The sequence below is a fragment of the Notolabrus celidotus genome, chromosome 22 (assembly GCF_009762535.1).
Source record: "Notolabrus celidotus isolate fNotCel1 chromosome 22, fNotCel1.pri, whole genome shotgun sequence".
In the NCBI taxonomy this organism is placed as follows: Eukaryota; Metazoa; Chordata; class Actinopteri; order Labriformes; family Labridae; genus Notolabrus; species Notolabrus celidotus.
In genome coordinates this window covers 27,275,581-27,298,490 of record NC_048293.1, presented here as the reverse complement: position 1 = coordinate 27,298,490, position 22,910 = coordinate 27,275,581, and the positions used below count along the sequence as shown (strand labels likewise).

The following is a 22,910-nucleotide window of genomic DNA, read 5'->3' as shown; positions in this document are numbered from 1 at the left end:
ATTGAGTTTTCGTCAACTGAAACTCGACTAAAAATAACACAGCAACTAAATTTTACATTGAATAAAATAAAACAAAATATTTTCTGTTAGTTGGTTTCTTCATTTAGTGTCGCATTTAAGGAAGACTGTGTCAGGTTGCACCAAACAGGACATGATGGTGCAAAATCAACGCCAATATAACGCCTGTTAAACACCAAACAATGCAGGTAAATATTTCCACATCGTGTTTTTATGCTCAGTTGTACTATAGGGTCTTAGTTTCAGGGTTAATTCTGTGTCTCTGTTATTTAAAACTGGCTTTTTCATAACAGACTTAAACCTGGTTATTACTGCATTATTATAATCATTGTTTTAACATTTTTTTATTTTATTTCTTGTATTTATTTAATCTTTTTTAACTTTAACTGATTTTTAATTTTGCTTTCTACTCTTACTTATTGTATTAATTTTGCTGCATCGATTGTATTTTATTTTTAAAGGTGACATATCATGCAAAATTGACTTTTTAATGGTTCTCTACCTGAAATCTGTGTCCCTGGCATGTCTACGAACCCCCCGAGAATTAAAAAAATCCATTCTGCCCCTGTTCTGATTTCTCCACCTTTCTGTAAATGTGTGTGAAACCAGCCGTTTCAGTTTTCAGTGTTTTTGTTACGTAACAACAATATCCGGTCTGTCACGAAGTCAGAGCTCGGAGCTTGTTCAGCCCATAGACTGTATAAAATACAACTCAACCCCTCCTCCGTTTTTCATTCCCTGCACACATGTGTGCTAACAAGGAGCTTAGGAGGGAGGCATGCTAGTTGTAGGCTGTCTTAATAAACACAAAGGTCGGTTTTACTCCCCACGTCTGCAGATTTGAAGATCTAGTGGATGATTTTTATTTGTCATGGAAAAGTGCAAGCGCTAATTAGCATAGCCACATAGCTACATGTTCATAGCTGTAGCTGTAGCTGTAGCTGTAGCTGTAGCTGTGTACCAAGACACACGTCGACATACTGACAAATAAAACAACAAGAAACACTAAATCTGTGACCAATCCTTCAGAAAGGTCCCGCTGCCTTTCTGGTAGAGGTTGGTTTTACTCCCCACGTCTGCAGATTTGAAGATCTAGTGGATGATTTTTATTTATCATGGATAAGTGTTAGCGCTAGTTAGCATAGCCACATAGCTACATGTTCGTAGCTGTGTACCAAGACACACGTCTACATACTGATAAATAAAACAACAAGAAACACTAAATCTGTGACCAATCCTTCAGAAAGGTCCTGCTGCAGGCGCCTCTCCGTCAGGATCAGATTCTGGATCAGATTCAGAGGGTTGAAGTAACGCGATCTCTGAGCATCCGTGTATATTCAGCCAACATGTAAACATTAGATCAACGTGCCGGAGAGCCGAGGGTACATCCACTTCCTGAGGGGGCGTGGTCAGAGGGAAAACAGACTGTTCTGAGGAGGACTGAAGAAGAGGGATTTTCAGGCATGCCAAAATCTGATTTCAAAGTGTTTTTTTGAGCATAAACTTTAAAGACATGTTTTGGGGACCTCTTAGACCAATATATGTTGATGAAAAAAGCGTGATAGGTCACCTTAAGTATTTTTTTTTATGATTTTGTCTTTTTTATTTTACCATTTCTGTTGTTTTCTGTCTCTGTTTATTATGAAGCACTTTGGGCTGCATGCTTGTTTGTATGAAAGGTGCTACAGTATATAAATAAAGTTCAGTGAGTTCATCAGGTGGCAGTAGAGTGCGTCTGTGTCTCATCAGGAAGAGGGAAATGCTTTGTGACGTCACCAGATGTAACGTTCGGTTAAAGTGTGTACTGAGATGAAGTCCCACTGAGACAGATCTTCAAATGGTCATGAAACACAACATGCTGCTCGCCGTCTTCTTCATCGCCCTTAGTGTCATGACGGTTTCAGGTAATGTGGTAAAACTTTTAAAATGATCTTTAAAGACTTCCATCTGAAACTCATGTTATTGTTGTTTCTCCACAGGTTCCTCTCTCAGTAACCAGGTAGACCAGACTCCAGGTGACCTTTACACCGATCCAGGAGAATCAGTCCAAATACAGTGTTCACACAGCATTCCCAGCTATAATCGAATACTCTGGTACAGACAAATAAAGGATGGACAGCTGCAGTACCTGGGAAACATGGTTTTTACCCTTGCACATCCATGGTCTGGAGTGCAGATAACAGGGAGTGCAGAGAAAGGTCAGACCTGCACATTGATAATTGAAAAACCCTACCTGAACAGCAGCGCAGTGTACTTCTGTGCTGCATCTTTCCACAGTGCTGCATATCACTGCTCATCAGTACATAAACCTCCTTATCTCCACAGAGCAGCTCACAGCCTCCTGCACCTGAACTCCTTTCTGTCACAACGTGGTTTACTCTCCATCAGACGTCCTACACAGTCAGAGCTGTTGACACCATGGCCTTCTCATCTCTCATTTAAGACATCTTTCAACCCTCTCCTCCAGTGTTTGCTCCTTCCATCTGAGATCCAACAACAGGACTTGACAAAAGGGACGGGGAAAGAGGCGGTAAAGACCGATACTCGTCATTTGTCGGTAAAGAAGAAGGCCGGGGTTGAGATTTTTTTAGCAAGTTACAGTGGCAATGAAGAACTTCCTTTAACAGGCAGAAACCTCGAGCTGGACTAGACTCATGTTAGATACACATCTGCTGAGACTGGGAAAAAAAAGGAATCGTGAGCATTTATGCAAATCCACATAGAGAAAGTCTGTTTTCATTCCAGGCAATTTCAGTAATCCAGGATTCTCCCCTTTAAACTGTATCTGTTGAAACCCTCTCTGAGGAGCGATGCTGTTAACGTCCCTCCTCCTCCTCCTCCTCCTCCTCCTACTATAAAAAGACATTCAGTCTGCAGTCTCTGCGTCTCACTCTGAGAGCATCACTACAATGAAACATCTTCTCATCACGTTTGTCATCTCGTCTCTTTGGCTTCAAGGTACAAAAACTAAACTGAATTATCGATGAGTAGGTTTTTATACTCATCCATCATTAATATCCATTAGTGACGAATCACAGTTGAAGCTAATTGCTGTGTTTCCTCCCTACAGTTCAAAGCCAGGGTGTCACCCAACTCCCTGAGATCAGCTGGGGAAGAGTTTCCACATCAGCCGAGATGAACTGCAGCCACGACAAAGATATTACCTATAAACAGATGTACTGGTACAGGCAGCGTCCAGGGGAGACCATGACCCAAATTGTCTACACAGCGGTTGGAGGACAGCCAGCCTTTGGGGGCGTCTCTCAGAGCAAATACTCAGCCGTCAAAGAGACGGCTGAGAGCGGGGCTCTTACTGTGAAAGACTTGCAGCCTGACGACAGCGCTGTGTATTTCTGTGCTGTCAGCAGCACACACAGTGATGAGATCGATGAGAGCAGCTGAACAAAAACACGTCTGAGGAGATTTTTAATTGTGTTACATCTTTCCAGAAGGTGGAGCTGCAGCAGCAGAAATACAGACATCACTGTGATGGTGATGGAGGGGAGGGCGGTCATTAGAATCCAGTGTTTAGGTGAAGTTTAAAGACTCACTCACTCACTCTCTGTGTTTGTAGACGACATGCCAGCACTGTTCTTCCTGCTCCTTGGTAATCGCCTTCACCGTGCAGGATTCAAATGTCACTCTTTAGTTTCAGGTCATTCATTCTTCTGTCTTTCCAGGTGTTTGTCTTGGCGTTGAAGTCAAACAGACTCCTCCAGCCCTCCTCAGCCAACCTGGAGACACGGTCCAGCTGGTCTGCACCCATGAAGAGAAAGACTTCTTCGTCATGCAGTGGTACCAGAAAAGCCCCGGAGACAGCGCTCTGAAACGCATCGGACATGTGTATTACACTACCAAAGAGTACGAGGAGCCCTTCAAGACGCATTTCAACATCACCGGAGATATGAGCGGAGAGACAGCAAAGAATGGTTCTCTGTTCATAGTTAACCTGAAGGCACCGGAGCACAGCGCGGTGTACTACTGCGCAGCCAGCTCAGCACGCTGATATCACATCCCCTCTCACTTAGACAAAAACTCCAAACTGATCCGGCTCCACACAGACAGCTGCTCCGGGTTATCTCTAACACTGATGCTGTTTCATCACCACGTCTGTTTCCTTTTGAAACCTCCGTCAGAGGCAGCCATCGCTCAGAGTGATTCGACGTCTGAAGAACAAAATCAAAAGAGATGTGTTTTGTTTCTTCACTGTGATCGTCATGGAAGGTAGAATCAGGCCTAAAAATGACAAAAACGATCCTCAATGATATTCTAAAGCTAATGAGACAAGATGATACACAATGCTGGGTTCACTAGACAAGAAAACAATCATCCATGCACCTTATCAACCCTAGCAAATTGAAGATGCAGGCGCCAGCTTGGGTAGCAATGTTTACTGTATGTGTAAAGCACTTCCAACACCTACCTCGAACGCAGCCACTTCCATATTACGAGCATTGTTGGCCACACTGCTGACAAGACGCCCACAAGACACTCGTAACAACACTGTGAACTGTAACATACCACAACATTGCAAACCAAATTACCCCTTGGGGACAACAAAGATTTCCAAATCCAAAATCCAAATCCAAACCACGCATTACTTCCAGTTATCTTACAAAGCAAAGGACCTACATGCTAGTTAGCAGGTTAGCCTGTGCTTTGATCTTCCTGACACATGTCCTGCTGATGTCCTGGAGTTTCAATCCCACATTTTCACACTCTTTAGTTTAATGTTCCAGCTGCCTAAATTAAAGCTGGGGTTGGTAATCAGATTTAGATACACTTTTTGGTCTACTGGTTAAAATGATCTTTATGTCCTGATGGCATCAATACATAATGTGTTCTTAAAAAAGAGGTAAAAAAAGCTGCTATCTACAGCTGGAGTAAACCTGGGAAAACACCAACCAATCCCTGCCATCAGGAGCCAAATGATGAAACCAATCAGATCCCGTCCTGCCGTTCTGCCCGCCTCCAGCAGAGCGTACATTTAATGTTAGTTTGTGTTTTTAACTTTCACTATGATAATGTTTTGGTGTTTTCTTACCGCTGAGTGACGGAGTCCTGAGGAAATGCTACATTCAAATTCATGCCAGTTTTCTGTGGTTACCAACCCCAGCTTTAATCTTGCTGTCGAAAGTCTCTGTTTGTGTGTTTTTAAAATAAAACCAGAGTCAAATGTCTTCCCTTTCTTGCACTTGTACTCGCCAATAAAGCTGATTATGATTAAGTATTTCTCAAGACAGATCGACAGAAGTTTAAAAATGAAGGAGGTGATGGGAATGGAAGTTGATTGGCTGCTGCAAACACCAATCAACTACCTCGACTGCTCCTCCCTGGTGTTCTTTTGTTGCATCAGTACTCAAACAGCTCTCTCTCTCAGGCAGCTTGATGTGATGTCTAACAGTTTTGAGTATCTGTAACTATCTAAAAGAAGGGAAGATGATCTGTTTTCTCTTCGTCTGTCATCTGTTAGGTAATTACTTCTTTTAAAACAATCAGCTCCTGTTACTATCAGTGTTGAATTCACTGAGAATCAAACATCCATCCTCACGTCTGTGTGTTCTCTTCCTCTCTGCAGGTGTCTGTCTGGCTCTGGATGTCCGTCAGTCGACCTCTGATCTCCTCACTACCCCTGGAGAGAAAGTGCAGATTCCCTGCAGCCATAATAAAACCGACTACAGAATGATGCTCTGGTACCAGCGCTCACCTTCAAACACAGCCATGAAACTCATCGGATCTTTGTACTTCAGGGACGCTAAGATGGAAGAATCGTATAAGGAGCAGTTCAACATCGAAGGAAATCTGTATGAAAGCGGAGCAAAGACCAGCTCTCTAGTCTAAGCACGCTGATTAAAATCCCCTCTAGCTTTAACAAAATCTTCCCTTCACACAGGGTTTGGATTAAAGGCGCTCTGAGCACCTGGTCCTGTGGTTGGATCTCAGTCTGATAGAGTCAGAACTACATGAATGAACTGATGTGACTTTGTGTTTCAGTCGGTTTAGGAAGGAAAGCTTTTAAACTGCATATCAAGAAATTAAAAAAAGGATAATATCTTGAGTTCGATTTACTGTGAAAAATGAAAAACTGAAGCCTTGGTCAAAGCGTGATGTTCTCTTTTCAGCCACCAGGAGGCGCAAAGATATTCAATATTTACTGACTCTCATCTACATTTCTACAGATATTAGATCCCTACACTGGCTTCCTGTCTGTCAGAGAATAGACTTTAAAATCCTGCTGATCGTTTATAAAGACCTGAATGGTTTCGGCTGATCTGCTGCTACCGTATGAACCATCTGGACCTCTGAGGTCACCAGGTACTGGTCTGCTTTCAGTCCCTAGAGTCAGAAGGAAACATGGTGAAGCAGCGTTTAGTCATTATGAACCACATATCTGGAACACACTCCCTGAAAGCTGCAGGTCTGCTCCAACTCTCACCTCCTTTAAATCAAAGATTAAGACCTTTTTATTCACACTGCCTTCCTATCTTATCTCATTTTAACTCACTTTAAATTAAAATTTTAATGTAATTTTGAATATATTTTTAATTTTCCTTTTCTTTTCTATGTTTTATTATATTTGTCATTGTAATTGTGTTCTTTTATGCTTGTCTGAATGTTACCAATGCTTTTAATCTTTTAATCTGTTAGCACATTGAGTTGCCATCATCTTGATGCAAGCAGATAGACACTACACAGGCTCTTCACTCAGGGGGAGGAGTCCTCCCTATAAGCTGCTTTTACTTTAAGTTTTTATCTTTGACTTTGTATATTGTGACTGTTTCCTCCTCATCACCTCCCCTTCCTCTTTGACTCACAGTCACATCAGTGGAGCCGCCCATCACCTTCATCACAAACACAGACGATAAGTTAGACACAAGAAACTAATGTCACAAAAACCTCTCCCTCAGTTTACCACAGGATGATGTGCCTTCTAGTTTTCTGCTGCCTTTCAGGTAAAGTCTTGATAATTATGATTCCTTTAAATGTTGATTTTTAAATTTCACTTCTTTTAATTTGTCTTTTTATCCCTGTGCAGCCTGTGCAGGTGGAGCTCTGGCTTTGGAGGTGCATCAGTCGACCTCTGATCTCGTCACTGACCTTGGAGACAGAGTACAGATTTTCTGCAGCCATGATAAAACCGACTACAGAATGATGCTCTGGTACCAGCGCTCACCTGCAAACACAGCCATGAAACTCATCGGATATTTGAACTACAAAGCTGTCTCCCTGGAAGAGGCTTACAAAATAGATTTTAACATGTCTGGAGATTTGGGAGGAACTGCAAAGAAGAACGGCTCTCTTATCGTGAACAGTGTGAGACATGAGCACAGTGCAGTTTATTACTGTGCAGCTAGCAAAGCACACTGATTAAAATCCCCTCTAGCTTTAACAAAAACTTCCCTTCACACTGGGTTTGGATTAAAGGCGCTCTGAGCACCTGGTCCTGTGGTTGGAGCTCAGTCTGATAGAGTCAGAACTACATGAATGAACTGATGTGACTTTGTGTTTCAGTCGGTTTAGGAAGGAAAGCTTTTAAACTGCATATCAAGAAAAGAAAAAAAGGATAGTATCTTCAGTTTGTTCGATTTACTGTGAAAAATGAAAAGCTGAAGTCTTGGTCCAAGTATGATGTTCTCTTTTCAGCCACCAGGAGGCGCAAAGATATTCAATATTTACTGACTTTTCCTCTACATGTCTGTTCAAACGGACCTCTGGTTATCATCCACAAGAATCTCTTCTCTCAGAGTTCTTAAAAATCAAACGAGAGCAGAAACATCTTCAAGAACTTCAACCACTTTGAAGCATGAATTATGTATCTTCACAGATTATTGTTACACAGCTTTGTCTCTTATATGTTTCTGAGTGCTCTATGTTCTGTTATTTCTATATAGCGGACCAACATGCTGTTTCTACTGATGAAGATTTGATCAAACCCGATCACAGGACCTGAGTTTATGGGTTTACCATCAACTAATTTGGCGGTTAATTTTCTGAAGAGCTCTGAAGAGTCATATATGCTGAATAAACTACATTCAAAAGCAATAAACCACCTAAAAACACTAATCCAACAAATCAAATTTAAATTTCTGAAACAATAAACTCACTTATTAATATGATCATGCACTGAAACAGCAGGTCATTGACAACTTGCTGCACTGATACCCCTTTTCAACTGAGGCAGCTTCAGGGCCGGTTCTACCGTTCTTGTCATATGAAGTCGTCGTGCTTTACAAGGACGACAACTATAAGAGAGGAACCGAGTTGCACAGAAGTGTTGGTAAAGTTGGATAAGTTCTCTTCAGGACCTCCCCTTCCTCTTTGACTCACAGTCACATCAGTGGAGCCGCCCATCACCTTCATCACAAACACAGACGATAAGTTAGACACAAGAAACTAATGTCACAAAAACCTCTCTCCCTCAGTTTACCACAGGATGATGTGCCTTCTAGTTTTCTGCTGCCTTTCAGGTAATGTCTTGATAATTATGATTCTTCTGAATGTTGATTTTTAAATTTCATTTCTTTTAATTTGTCTTTTTATCCTGCTGCAGCCTGTGCAGGTGGAGCTCTGGCTCTGGAGGTGCATCAGTCGACCTCTCATCTCATCAAAGACCCTGGAGACAGAGTACAGATTTTCTGCAGCCATGATAAAACCGACTACAGGGTGATGCTCTGGTACCAGCGCTCGTTCGGAGACACGGCTATGAAACTCATCGGATATCTGTTCTACAAAGCTGTCACCATGGAAGAGGCTTACAAAATAGATTTTAACATGTCTGGAGATTTGGGAGAAACTGCAAAGAACGGCTCTCTTATTGTGAATAGTGTGAGACGAGAGCACAGTGCAGTTTATTACTGTGCAGCTAGCAAAGCACACTGATTGAAATCCCCTCTGAGCGTTACAAAAACCCTCTGAGGTGGTTGTGAATTAGACGTGGAAGAAAATGCTCTGACACCTGTTTGTTGCTAGATTCTGGTCTGATGAAGTCACATCATCACTTTAGAACAAGTTTCTGTATTTATTGGTTTATTCTAATGAAGCCAGAGAAGCACAGTTCATCAAATATATTAAAACCTGTCAAAGATAAAGAGTTAGGAAGAGTCATAAGGATAAAAAATTGTATATGAAGCACAAAAAAGTTACAGATACATTGTCCCCCTCATTCTCTCTTCCCTGCTTTTGACTCTATTCTCAATCTAATCCACTCAATAAGACACAAAAAGACAAAAGATAATCTCAGGTGATTTCAGGAAGAGTCTGGAGACGTCAGTTTGATATACAGCTACATGAAGCCCCTCCTCCTCTCCAGGTCAGGTTTACTTCCTTCTCAAAACTGTCTCAGATTAGTGAAACACGCCGTCAGATTAACTCACCGCTTCTACAAAATGATTAGACTTCTCTTTTGTTGTGTCCTCACAGGTAACAGCTTCTTTAATCTGACATAAGACATCTCCATCTTTTCACCTCCTCATCTAAAGTCCTTCATCTCTCCTTGCTGCAGGTTTCTCTGTGGGAATTCAGATCCATCAGTCTCCTCCGGTCTATAAGAAAGCTGGTGAAAGTGCGCAGCTCTCCTGCTCTCATGAACAAAGGGACTACAGAGTGATGCTGTGGTACCAGCGGTCACCTGGAGACACAGCTCTGAAACTCATCGGATTTGGATACGGAGAGTTTAATGACAACAGCGTGGAGGGGTCGTTTAGAAAGCATTTCAAACTGGACGGAGATCTGAGTGGAGACAAAAAGCATGGCTCACTTATCATTAGTGATCTGAAAGCACTCGAACACACAGCAACGTACTTCTGTGCAGCCAGTACACCACGGTGGATCCAGCAGCCACCTGCTCCTGACAAAAACCTCCTCTCCTCCTGTCTGTGCGGAAAGTGGGTCAAAGAGCGAGTTATCCTGAAGTGAGCCCTGTGGTTTGACTAATGCTGATTACTTATACTCATCATTCACAACACTTAGCATCTCTTTCCTGCTTCAGACATGAAGTAAACTGAAAAACAACATTTACTCCCAACAGCAGAGACACAACATGAAAATACAACTATCATCCCACTTTTCTGGATTAATCCAATCATGAAGAAAAATATTAAAATGTCATTATCATTACATTAAATGTTTTCTATAATGTTATCAAGCTTTGTTTAAGAAAGCGGTGAGAATCATGGGCTCCAAAGGGAAGCCAATGTGACTCCCACATGCATTCTTCCATATGGCCAGCAGGGGGCAACACCACAGGAGGCAAAGAGAAGTGTGACTGCAAGAAAGTCTGACCCTGCCACTGTAGCTTAGTACCTCAGAGCTCAACCACCAGTTTAAAGTCTGCTACAGAATATATTGATGATATTTTGATCCAGTAAAGAGTAAAAGAGTCAAACAAGTCGCTCTGAAAAATGTCTTATCTTTCATTTGAGCTAATAAACACTTCAAGAGTTTGACATAAATGTTTTGATAAAATAAATCAACTTTATCCATGCATTTATTTATTATCTAGCTCAAATTTTACTCACTTTTTTTTATTTTATTTATTTATTTTAAGTATGGCATCTTATTTTCTTTAATGGTTTAATATTTTAGTGTTTTATTGTCTTAGAAATATATTTTATTTTGGTGATTTTAATTTCCTGTGTTGAGTTTTAACATCTTATGTTTCTTCCAGTGTTTCCTCATTAAGATATCATGAGAGCGTTTCCTCAGTTCGTTCAGCAACTTATTTTCTATTCATTTATTTATTTGTTTATTTATTTATTTATCTATTTATTATCTAGTTCAAATTTTAGTCACTTTTTTTAAAAAAAAAATATATTTTTTTAAGTATGGCATCTTGTCTTTTAATAGTTTAATATTTTAGTGTTTTATTATCTGAGAATTGTATTTTATTTTGGTGAGTTTAATTTCCTGTGTTGAGTTTTAACATCTTATGTTTCCTCCAGTGTTTCCTCATTAAGATATCATGAGAGCGTTTCCTCAGTTCGTTCAGCAACTTCTTTTTTATTTTTCATTCATTTATTTATTTCCATTGTTATTATTATCATTGTTGCATATGTTGTGTTCTTAACTTTAGGATTGTGGGCTGGGTTTGGGGTCGGGCTGGGGGGGTCTTTTTATTTTTATATATATCTTTCTTTTTTTTAAATGTATTCTATTTTAAGAGTTTTTTATGTACAGCACTTTGTGTTACAATACCATCGTATGAAAAGCGCTTTATAAATAAAGTCTGATTGATAAAGTCTGAGATAGGCGTGCTGGTTGGTAGAGCAGGCGCCCCATGTACCTTGTTGCACTGACCATAGCTTCAAATCCTGTTCTGGTACGATCCAGAGCATGTCCTTCCTCCTCTCTCTCAGACCGTCCTACCAAAATAAAAGACACAAATATTAATTAAAAGATAGAATATTTCACACTCCATCTGCTCAGCTGTAGTGCCAAAGCGCACTCAGTTGGACATACTATGTAATGACAGTAATCCTAAATAACCTGAGGCATTGTTTTCTGCATAATAAGTAAGGAAATATATTAAAAATATTCAGATATATTCTAAAATAAGTACAATAATGCCGACCAAACATGGCAAACGAGCTCCGGCAAGCTCATCTTCATCTTCATCATTCAAGTTTAAACTCTGATTTCATTACATCACTTCCTGCTCCTCCTTCAGATTCAACAAGACCTGCAGAGACCGGCTGCTTCCTCACATTCAACATGAGGCCTTCTTGTTTTATGGTTTCCATCATTGCCTTAGTGTGGATACGAGGTACTGCAAATTTATGGCGCTATTTTTAACCATGTCTGTGACTTTGTGCAACACATGCTGACTCTTAACTCTGTGTGTTTTCAGGAGTCTCTCCCAGTAAAGAAAAACAAGTGTTTCAGACTCCTCCTGCACTCCTAATGAAAGAAAACGGTGAAGTCAACATGAGCTGCTCACATAATATCTCCACGTACGACACCATCCTCTGGTATCACCGCTCGGTAGGAGACACTGCCCTGACGCTGGTCGCCTACATGAATTATAAATCACCAAACGTCGAGGAACGGTTCAAGAGCCACTTTGTCGTGAGCGGAGACGGAGAGAAAGAAGTTCATCTCCACATCAGGGACCTGAAACCTGAACACGGTGGAGAGTATTTGGCAGCAGCTTGGAGGCACGGTTACAGAAACAGTGACTCCCTCATACAAAAACTCTGATACAGGAAACCACTGACAACACGTGACACAGGATCAAACCCTGCCTTTATCACCGTCGGTTAGAGACGCTGACTCCAGACTTTGTTTTCATGACTGTGTTTGAAATGTCTGTCGTTCTGTTCCTCTCTCTGTCTCTGCTCACAGGTAAGAATCACATTTCATTTCTTACATCCACTACTCCATGTGCTGTCTTTAAGTTTTTATCTCCTCCTCTAGACTTTGTGTCACCGCTGACAATCCAGCAGTCACCTCTCAACCAGCTGATCAGACCTGAACAAGGAGAAACCCGTCTTGGATGTCATCATGGAGACAACGACTACCCCTACATGCTCTGGTACCGGCACAAGCCAGCGACCGCAGGAGGAGACCTAAGGGCCATGGAGCTGATCGGACTGCTTCGTTATGAAAGGCCGGACCTGGAGAAGAACTTTGAGGGGCGTTTTAACATCACGGGTCACTCAAAGGGTCATGCTCAGCTGGTCATCTCTAAAGTAAACCCAGCAGACAGTGCAGAGTACTTCTGTGCAGCCAGTCAGCACAGTGCTGCGTCTCCTCTGGATGCTTTACAAAAACACACGGCTCGCTGAATCAAACACACACCTGCATCAAACCACAAAGACAGAGAAGTGCATGAGATGAATCAACTTTGCAGGATGGTGTGTTGTGCTCTTAAATGGACCACAGTGATAAATCAGGGTGTATTAAAGAGGACTGGTGATTGAGACTACATCACATTAGAGTAATTTGACCACGTTAAGAAATAAACAATCAGACTTCCTGCAGGTCTGAGGCTTGTTGGCTTTGCTTTAGACTCAAGGAGGCTACATCCACATCATAAACACAGTCACAGACCCACATCCAGCCAAGCAGTTCCCTCAGTAAGGATGTCCTGAACATGCAGCAACCTCCGGCCTAAAAATATGAGTCCAATGCGGAAGTGCTAAAAACTGCAGTTCATCAAGTGTCCACTAGAGGCTGGCTCCGGAAGTACTGGAAACTACATACACACCAGTTCAAAGAACGGGTGTGAATTATTTCATAACGAGGCAATTTCGAAGATATTGAGATTACAAGTCTTCCAATGAGAGGCACAGCTGACTTGATTGACAGGCGGGAACACTGTAGCTGTTGGCGAGGAGGCTCAAAGCCCGCCTCTTTACGGCACAATTGCTCGACAGCAGTTATGTTGAGTTCAGCATTTCAAATATGGCTGCCGCCGCCGCCGATTGGCCTCAAAACAGCGCTTCAGAAACAGATGGGTGACGTCACGGATAGTCTATGGTCCTGAAGCGATTTATTTCTTACTTGTTTAAACAGAAATTTATATTCCAATCAGCTGACAAGTCTAAAAGTAAGAAAACACTAAGAAACTGTAAAAACTGAGCAGAACTTATACAAAGAGGCTGAACACAGGTTCACCATGTCAAATTGGTTTACAGAGTGCAGATGTAAATAAGCTTTAGGCTTAAGACTGGTTTATACCTCAGACATGAGCACTACGAGACGACATCTGTCACCAGCTGTCACCTGTGCTTGCTTACATCCAGGTAGTAGAGCTTAAGAGCATGGCCCGGCTAAAGCTGCGCTACAGCTTAGACACGTAATGTGACCGGCATTACAATAACACAATAATAAAGATATTAATTTATTTAAACTGCTTGTTATTCAGGTGCTGACTAATGAGGGTGACATCTAATAGTTTGGTTCCTTCAGTTTACATCTAACTTTTAATCCTAATTACTTCTGAATGTTTTATTGTGTAAACTTGAAAATGTATGAACCATCAGGCAAAGTCTGAGCTCTACAAAGCAAAACTCGAAGTTACAATATGCGGTCCCCTCTCCTGATTTTGTAAATATTAGGGTCAAGGAAAAGTTTGATGTACAACGTTTCAGTTTAGGGTTTTGCTACACCCTGCAAGCCTCCAGGATGTAGGGCCCCACTTTAAAATGATGTCTGATGTCATTTCCTCCCCACATATGTCACCTGTCGGCTCACTGTCTTTGCATTCAGTTCATTTCGTCTCCAGGATGAGCCTCAGCATCACAACCTTGACTCTCTGTCTGCTCTGGGCAGCAGGTAAAGACCTTTTTTAAAGACAGACACATTATAGATTTGTCTCACTGACTTTGTGCTGAAACATGTCCGGCTGTTTAATAAATATTTGTTTTCTATGTTTCAGACGTCTCTGTGTCTCTGCTGATCACTCAGTGGCCTGCACACATTTCCAGTCATCCCAACGTCTCTGCAGAAATGAACTGCTACCAGAATAAATCTGATTATGAGTATCTGTACTGGTACAGGCAGCAGAGAGGACGAGGCTTACAGTTAATGGTGTCGTTAGTAGCAGGATCTGTGTCGTATGAAAAGGAATTCTCGTCTGGTTTTAAAGCAGTGAGACTGGAGGAGAAGCACTGGTCTCTGAAGATAAACGCGGTTCAAGAGGCAGACGAGGCCGTTTATCTGTGTGCTGCTAGTCTCACGGTGCTGCGGCAGACCTCAGGACTGTGACAAAAACATGCAGCAGGAGACCCCCTGATGGTTCTGATACCTGACTCACGTGATGAGGAATCAAACGAAGGAAACCACGAGGTGGAGGAGACGAAACCAGAGACTCCTGAAAGACTTTTTTTTGGAGATGTGTCTCTTTTTTGAAGCATGTTGCTGCCATCACATTCAAATGAGGATGTGTGTTTCATAAAACAATAAAAATGTTTAGTTTTCTACATTTGATACTTTGTCTTTGAACTATTTTCAATGAAATATATTTTATTAAACCATCAACATCTGTTTATCTAAACATTTGACTCAGTGTCTCAACTTTATTGGAATGAATGTTGTTTATATCCTTTTACAGTCAGTTACATTTGATTTGTACAAATAAAGCTTGATTTATTGATTGATGTGATAAATTATTGTTCTGAATAAATCCTGCCAACAGGTGGAGGCACAGCACATGGCTGCAGTTTTATAGGGAGCAATCTGTGATGATTTCAACCACACACACACGCCTCCCTCTGCAGTCTGCTCACTGAGACTCTCTCCCCTCAGAGCTCAGCCATGTCTTCATCTGTGAACACATTTAGTTCTCTCTTCTTTTTGTTCCCATGTAAGATATCAACATACTACATTAAACTGATCATGTGAACCTGTTCTTTCAGTAATAGCTTCCCTTACATCTGCTCTCTCCACAGGTCTGCTGAGCTCTGCTGCTGTTAGATTTCACTCTTCTCCTCCACAGATCATCGTGAAGGAGAACACTGAGGTTCTGATCCCCTGTGAACATGATGACTCCACTCTCACATTAATGCTCTGGTATCAGCAGAGAAAGGAAAACCAGTCTCTGACCCTCATTGCGTATGGATATGTAGACTCTGTAAACTATGAGGGTGCGTTCGATAAAGAATTCGAGCTACAAAGAGATAAACCAGAGAAAGGAGCTCTGGTTGTGAAGAGAGCAAACTGGTCTCACTCTGCTGAGTATTTCTGCGCCGCCAGTAACACGGTGATGTGGTTTGATGCCACTCCCTCACTCAAAACCACCTGCTTCATCCTGTTAATGAGACACAAGCTGGTGAGGCCGCGTCGAGGATGTCTCCAGCTGTGATCGGATTTCTACTCCTCCTGCTTCCATGTAATGATACAAACATAATAAATGATCGTGTTGTTATTCTTTAAAGAAGATCATATGGTTGTTTTTGTTTCTGTTGCTTTTGGATTAATAATAAATTGAGTTTTTCTTCCACAGATGAAACTACAAGTGTGACATTTACCCAGTCTGATGCAAAAATAGTCACTCAAAAGAGCAAAGTGGACTTTGAATGCAGCTATGTTGGAGAAGATCTTAATGTGATGCTCTGGTATCAGCAAACACACAGCGGTCTGATGGATTTGATTGGATACAACTACTTTAGGAATGACCCCGTCTACGAGAAGAAGTTTGGAAATGGATTTAAGATCAGTAGAGCGGACATGAAAACTGGAGGTCTGACTATCCACAGTGTGAATTCTTCAGACTCTGCCGTGTATTTCTGCGCTGCCAGTGACACGGTGATGTGGTTTAATATCACCCCCTCTCTAAAAACCCTTATCTCACTTCTCTCTGTCGTTTTCAAGTTTGAAGCTCAGAGAGGGAGCTGTCAGAAACACAGCAACTGTTTAAATACACACAAAGAGCTCATTTACATTAATGAAGATACAATGGTGAAAATGAGTTTGAGGAAACTCAGGAGCTGCTTTTTAATGTATTATTTATATTAGTTTTATTTATGTATATATCTATAACTTTGATCATTATTTATTATTATTTGTTTATTATTTCTATATATATATCTATTATTTTTTATTTAGTAGTATTGTTATTATTTATTTATGTTTTATTATCATTATTATTATTATTAATAATAATTTTTCATATGTATTATTATTATCATTATTTAATTTTCAACATATTTATTATTAATATTATTAATATTTTTGTATTATGTTATTTTTTTCCCTTACATTTTATTTGACTTATTTATTTATGTATTTATTTATTTGTTTATTGCTCTTATTTTATCTTCATGGATATTGGGAATAATTGAATAAATATGAATTACATACAATGCATTAGTTTTGTGTATTGTCAGTTCTCCTCTTAGCCTCTCTTCACTCCATTCATATTAATCTCCCTTTCCTTCCATTTGTTATTTCTCCATAATATTCTATAGTATAACAATATATAAGCAATTAATTCTGTTTGTTTTGATGTAAAATCACATATTTCAATCAACTAATCATACAATCAAAAGCCATAATTGACACCTGAATGTGTAAATGGAATGAATGTAACTTAATTGCTCAATAAAGATACTTGAGTTAAAATAATACTGTAAAATGTCAGGCAGAACAGGACAATTATTCAGGCACCAACTTAATGAAAATACAGAGGGAGATTGAAGGCACAGTGAAGAGCTATTAAGGCTATTGTATACATATTTTAGTGTTTCTAATACACCAAAATCCAATTTACTGCAGAAGAATTAGATTGTATAGTGTTGCAGGGTTATTTCACCATCATTTCTCAGCAAAAACAGCTAATTAAACTGTATATTTATATGAAAACATGAGGAAAATAAACTGTCATATTGTCCCAATTCAGATTATTTGAAAATACATCATTTTAGTCCAAATACTTTCTTCTTTCGTTTACATTCATAAAGCTATCTACATTATTTATAAATGAAAAATATAAGAAGGACAGTCCCAATAAATGATAAAACAAGCAGTCACATCAGTCAATATCAAAACATCAACCATAAACAGACAGTGTGGCCACCAGCCCCACAATGTTAGCCAAATGCTAGCTAGCAAAGCACATTAACCTCCCCTAAAACACCTGTCAGGTAAATGTTATGTAACTAAATATACCAGTTAAAGTGATGGGAAAATGTTCAAACTATAAAACTTAAAATGCTGACACATGTCCAGCTACAGTATCCAGAGCATTTGTGAAATAATGTGTCAGAAATAATGTCTTACCTTGGGGACCAAAGCAGTAACTTCTGGCTCCATAAGGAAGGGCAGCAAGTCCAGCTTCAACAGATAATCCAAACAAACAGAGCAGCTGTCAGAGTTTCTGCCTCGTGACATGCAGGTAAAGGTGTTAATCAACCTGTTTGTACATAAAATGCATTAATATTCTCACTTCCGGGTTAAATATATTAAAAATACTGTTTAAATGTTCCTAGTTCGACCGTTGACGTTGACGTTGACGTCTTCTCAAATTTAGGGAGGGCGCGTGGCTTGTCGGTTTAAATAGCCCGCCTGATTCAGATTGACCAATCAAGTTCCTTCAACACTAATCAGGACTGTCACGAGCACGAACTGTCATTCACCGGAAGTAAAAATAGTCCGAAAATGTTTTGAGATATTCTAGTATAGCTTAGTTTATTATTACATTAGTGTGTCCTTTCTTAAATATTCACTTTACAAAAATTAAAAAAAAATAAAAACAGCAATTTGGTCAAATATTTACTCCTTTCTTTGCTTGATAAATATTCAACTTAATCAGAATAACGTTTAATGAAAAATTTATCATATTTGATTTATTTTATTGTATCTTATTTTATATTCACCTGTATTATTATCATTATTATCATTATCTAAAACAATCTTAAACAACTTTTGGTTAACCAGAATGATAGGCTCTGATTTATATGTGACTTGTGCACTGTTATTTTGATCAGGGTTCCCACTCTTTTCCAGAGATCATTTTCCAGGACATTTCCAGGACATTTTCAGTGATGATCAAGCTGGTGTGACAGTCTAAATGTAGTTCCTAATTTAGTTCCTAAATAGTCTGATATGTTCCTCTCAGTGGAAGTCTACATTGAACGACGTGCAGTCTATGGCTATCCATGAAATCATCTCTTACATGTTTAAAAATGATGGCAAATTGATTATAGAACAATGCAACCACAGATGTACAGCACTTCACTTTATTAGTGCAACCAAGCAGCAATGATGGCCAACTCTCATCTCAGATTTCTCTTTTCTCAAAAAATATAAAAATAGCTAAGTAAAAAACAAAAGAGCCAGCAAAGGACTCTGGGAGCTGCCTTACTGAAATAAATAAATAATATTAATAATCAGAGGATCAGAGCATAAATTTACCTAAATAGAATTGAATGGCAAATATGGCCACAAATGTTGAATGGGGGTGTGTTTTTTTTTTAACCTTGTCAGGTCGCACGCAGTCATGTTGGAATAATTTTCCCGGACAATCTGTGATTTTCCAGGACATTTGACTTTTTCTCACATTTTCCAGGTGTTTTCCAGGACTGGAAAACTGGTCAACTGCTTTCCAGGTTTTCCAGGACGCGCGGGAACCCTGTTTCACTGTCAAATTATACAATTTGTTTTAGATTAGGCTACTTGTTGATTTTTTTGTCTACTAAATGTCAGTAAATTATGAAAAATATCTAAATTGTCCCAGCTTTCACAAATGAAGGCTACAGACTTTTTGTCTAACAGTCTAAAATACAGAGAAGTTGACCTAAAAATTAAAGAAATCTAAATGTAGGTCTATTTAATTTCAAAACGCAGAAAAGTGGCTTTAAAAATGTTTATTTTTTTACTTTGCAGCATCAAATTATATTAAATGACAGTAATGAAAGATGTGCATCTTCAGCTGTAGGCCACAGTTATGTCATCATGATCATGTGACTTCATGGTTTTGTTGGTGGTACAGTTTACCTTGTTCTGCTTCATTCAGCTGGAGACCGGCTCATCACCAACATGTTTACCTTTGTGTTTCATCTGTTTCTTCTTTTACACTCAGGTTGGTTTTATGTCTTCAATTACTCTGGATTTACTGAATAGAAACAGGTGATTAATTAGTAGCAGATATCTGGAAATCAGATGTGGAGGTGAGACATGATGTTAACATTTCCCTCCATGTGCTGCAGGTCTCACTGTTGTAGTTATCCAGTCTGAATATCAGATCTCAGACCCAGGACTCACGGTGGTCTTTAACTGCGGTTTGGGTCCAGGGTTCAGCATGAGCAGCTACACCATGCTCTGGTACAGACAAAGCCACCACGGAGCCGCAGTGGAGTTCCTCACCAAGGAGTACGACCAGTCTAAGGGCAGATTCACGGCCACTCTCGATGCACAGAAAAACAGCTTCCCTCTGAAGATTACAGATCTGCTCCCACAAGACAGCAGCACCTACTACTGTGCCGCCAGTCACAGTGATGCACACGGAGCAGGCAGTCATACAAATAACAGAGTGAGACACAGATGGCTCTCAGGTCGAGAGGAGCTGATCATTTCAACAGAGTAGAAGTTTTAGAATCTGTTCATCACAATCACAGTTAATGGATTAAACTGATTCAGCTGTTACTTTAATCAATATAAAATCAATGTACACAACACAGGCTGAACCATGTGTGTACATGCAGACATACACAAAGTACCATTACATTTTATTGTCTTGTTGTTTTAAATGCAGCTTGTAATGATGATTATAAAGACTTTATTTACAGCATCTTTCTAAAGACGGGTTACAAAGTGCTTTATAGCAACAAAAAGTTAAAAACAGTGCACAAAGATACATTAAAATAATACAAATTTAATGAAGAATTCCTGTTATTATCTTAGATTATTTTAACTCACTTTAAATGCAAATTTTAATGTAATTTTTAATATATTTCTATTTTTTTCTTTTCTTTTCTGTTTTATTATATTTGTCATTTTAATTGTGTTCTTTTATGCTTGTCTGAATGTCTCCAATGCTTTTAATATTTTAATGTAAAGCACATTGAGTTGCCCTCGTGTATGAAATGCACTATACAAATAAAGCTGCCTTTACCTTTTGCCTTTAAAATAATACAAAGTTAACATAAAGATGACAAATATCAAACTATTTATTTTATTTAGTCTCTTTTGGTCATTAGTTCATTTTATTGTAATTTATTTTGATTATTTTGATTTATGAAGTTATCTTTTATTTCTATATATTTTAGGGAGATAAATCATGTTCTCTTCTATGTTCTGAATAATGTGAAAAGTGAATTATTGATTGTTTTATTTCATTTTATTCTTCAAGTATCTTGAGATACACAGTTCTTTGTTAATATTGTCACTTATTATACATTTCTTTGCTTTTGACTGTAGTTCTAAATCTTGACAAGTCACTCTACATTTTCCAAATTTCTTAATAAAATTTAAATAAATAAAACTAAAATAAACTCAAGAGGCAATTGCCTGAAATGTTAGAACTAATGAGGAATTTTTGGATCATTGTTGCGGATGTATTTTGGATTTGGATCTGCTGCATATTTCAAACAACATGTTTATGTACTGTGCTGGACTGTTAATATTTTGAAAATGTTCACTAAAAAGAATGTTGAAAGAAAATAAAAGGAAAAAGAAAAAGAGAAATTCCGTCACATTAGCATACCCTGTTTTGTTCTACTTTTTACACCTTTTTCCCTTTAAGTCCTCATAATAAATAAATTCAATTACATTTCTGCACATCTAGTACACACAGGATTATCTAAATTGAGGTTTGATGCATTGAAAGTTTCAAATAACCAATCACTGAGCTGGTCAAAAGTGTTTTTATAAACATGCTTGCAACAAGCTGAAGTTCTTAATATTCAAAATCACACAAAATCAATTTCCTTTCAATGACTGTGTATTTATTTCCTGTAAGAGTTAAGGAGTGCTCTGTAAAGTTGCATGAAGTATCTATAGTGAAACAGCGAGGAGCAGCACATCCAACCTTAAACTTTTATCTGAGTTCTTAAGCAGCAAATTCAATTTCTACACTTCATCAAAAATGAAACTAAAGCTCCTCTCCAAACATTCAGACCACAGAGCTGATGGTGAAGATAAAACAGCAGGTGCTCACACGGTCGGATTAATACTGAGAGTGCACCATAACTGTTCTTTATTACAGCGTCTGATCCGAGTCCCTCTGAGAACAAGTTCAGACTTTCCTCTTTATTTAATTCGGTGTGCAGCCTGAGAATATAAAGGTTCAGTTTATAACAATGAAGAGGTTAACACATGCTGACCTCTACAGGAAGCATGAGGCATTACAACGAGGCAACAGTAAATAAAGAGTGAAAGCTTCTCATAGAGACTGATTCTGATTTTGATTCTTACTTACAGATGATGCCATAAAAATGGAAAATGTAAATCTTATCTTGGGTACTGAATGTTTATAGTGTAACACAGTGCCGTCATGACCTAATAACGGATTTAACACTTTTAAATTTGATATTTAATATAATAATTTGCTGCTGGAGTGAAGTGTTTATACAGAAAATATTCTTCTTGTTCTTTTTACAAAAATCTACATCCTCTGTTTACATTTGCTGCTGCTCTAACTTGCTCTAATTTGTAATGCTGTCAACCATCCACCACTGGACTGCAGATTAAGATTAGCCTTTAGCTAAACCTAGCATACTTTCATGATGTACCCGAGTGTTGAGCTGATAATCTGCCTTAAAGACTTCTCTTTGTGATCATAATAAAGAAAGAGGTCTGATTGCCTCGGGGCAGGATATATGTGCATATTTCAGTATCTCTGATCACCTAAAAGAAGATGGAAAAACCCAGACAACAGGATATTAGCAAAAATTCAGATATTGTGTATTCTTAAAACAGTGTTTGATTTACCTGATGACACCTGCCTGCTGCTGTAAACAAAAATAATAACAGTGACAGGGAAGTAAAACCAAATTTGAAGCTCTAAGACACTAAAATGAGACATATAGCTTAAAGGGATATTTCTGTATTTTTGTAGTGGGGTTGTATGGATGCCTCTCAAAACTATTCAGCTGTCTGATGGGAAAGTAAAGTGCTGAAAAATGTCTCAGTAGAGCTTACGCTTAAACTGAGATGAGTGCTTCAGTCAGGGTCCCTCATAATGAGCTAAATCAGGACGCAGACTTGGCCCCATCTGCAGATAACTATAGCCTAGCTTACGTGTTGTTTCTCCGGGTAGTTTCTCATTAAAGCGGCCGAGCCGACTGGCATCCAATGTGGTTAATACACTTGTAATGGACATGTAACTTATGGAACCCAACTTCAAAAATACTGAGATAACCCTTTAAGAGCTCTTCAGGATCAGGTCACACTTCTCTTTAACGTCAGCGCTCCTCCATGAGACCTGAAGCAGTGAATGCTTCTCTTTATCTCCT

The 22,910-nt window shown here is 39.2% G+C and overlaps 1 protein-coding gene and 7 gene segments (V, D, J or C); 7 read left to right on the top strand and 1 right to left on the bottom strand.

Moving 5' to 3' along the window:
- ccdc177 (coiled-coil domain containing 177) overlaps positions 1-18,033 on the bottom strand; it is a 130,336-nt gene extending 112,303 nt beyond the window's left edge. For 2 of the 6 annotated variants that reach the window (XM_034674623.1, XM_034674624.1), the window contains exons 1-2: positions 17,737-18,033; positions 11,300-11,378 (exon numbers count right to left, since the gene is read on the bottom strand). The gene's annotated coding sequence lies outside the window, so the exon portion shown is untranslated. The remainder of the gene's footprint in view (positions 1-11,299; positions 11,379-17,736) is intronic. The other 4 variants (XM_034674622.1, XM_034674625.1, XM_034674627.1 and 1 more) reach the window with 4 other exon arrangements.
- LOC117805990 lies at positions 2,928-3,431 on the top strand. The segment is given in 2 exon segments: positions 2,928-2,976; positions 3,089-3,431. Coding segments are annotated over 2 exon segments (381 nt in total).
- Positions 3,434-4,024, top strand: LOC117806540. The segment is given in 2 exon segments: positions 3,434-3,550; positions 3,699-4,024. Coding segments are annotated over 2 exon segments (369 nt in total).
- Positions 6,891-7,465, top strand: LOC117805987. The segment is given in 2 exon segments: positions 6,891-6,971; positions 7,055-7,465. Coding segments are annotated over 2 exon segments (366 nt in total).
- Positions 8,377-8,963, top strand: LOC117805989. The segment is given in 2 exon segments: positions 8,377-8,486; positions 8,570-8,963. Coding segments are annotated over 2 exon segments (363 nt in total).
- LOC117806538 lies at positions 11,728-12,213 on the top strand. The segment is given in 2 exon segments: positions 11,728-11,779; positions 11,864-12,213. Coding segments are annotated over 2 exon segments (402 nt in total).
- On the top strand, positions 12,315-12,800 carry LOC117806537. The segment is given in 2 exon segments: positions 12,315-12,357; positions 12,430-12,800. Coding segments are annotated over 2 exon segments (411 nt in total).
- The window catches only part of LOC117805976, an 18,322-nt gene continuing 9,649 nt past the window's right edge, over positions 14,238-22,910 (top strand). The window contains 2 exon segments of the C gene segment in view: positions 14,238-14,292; positions 14,396-14,689. Coding sequence covers positions 14,244-14,292; positions 14,396-14,689 — 343 coding nt within the window.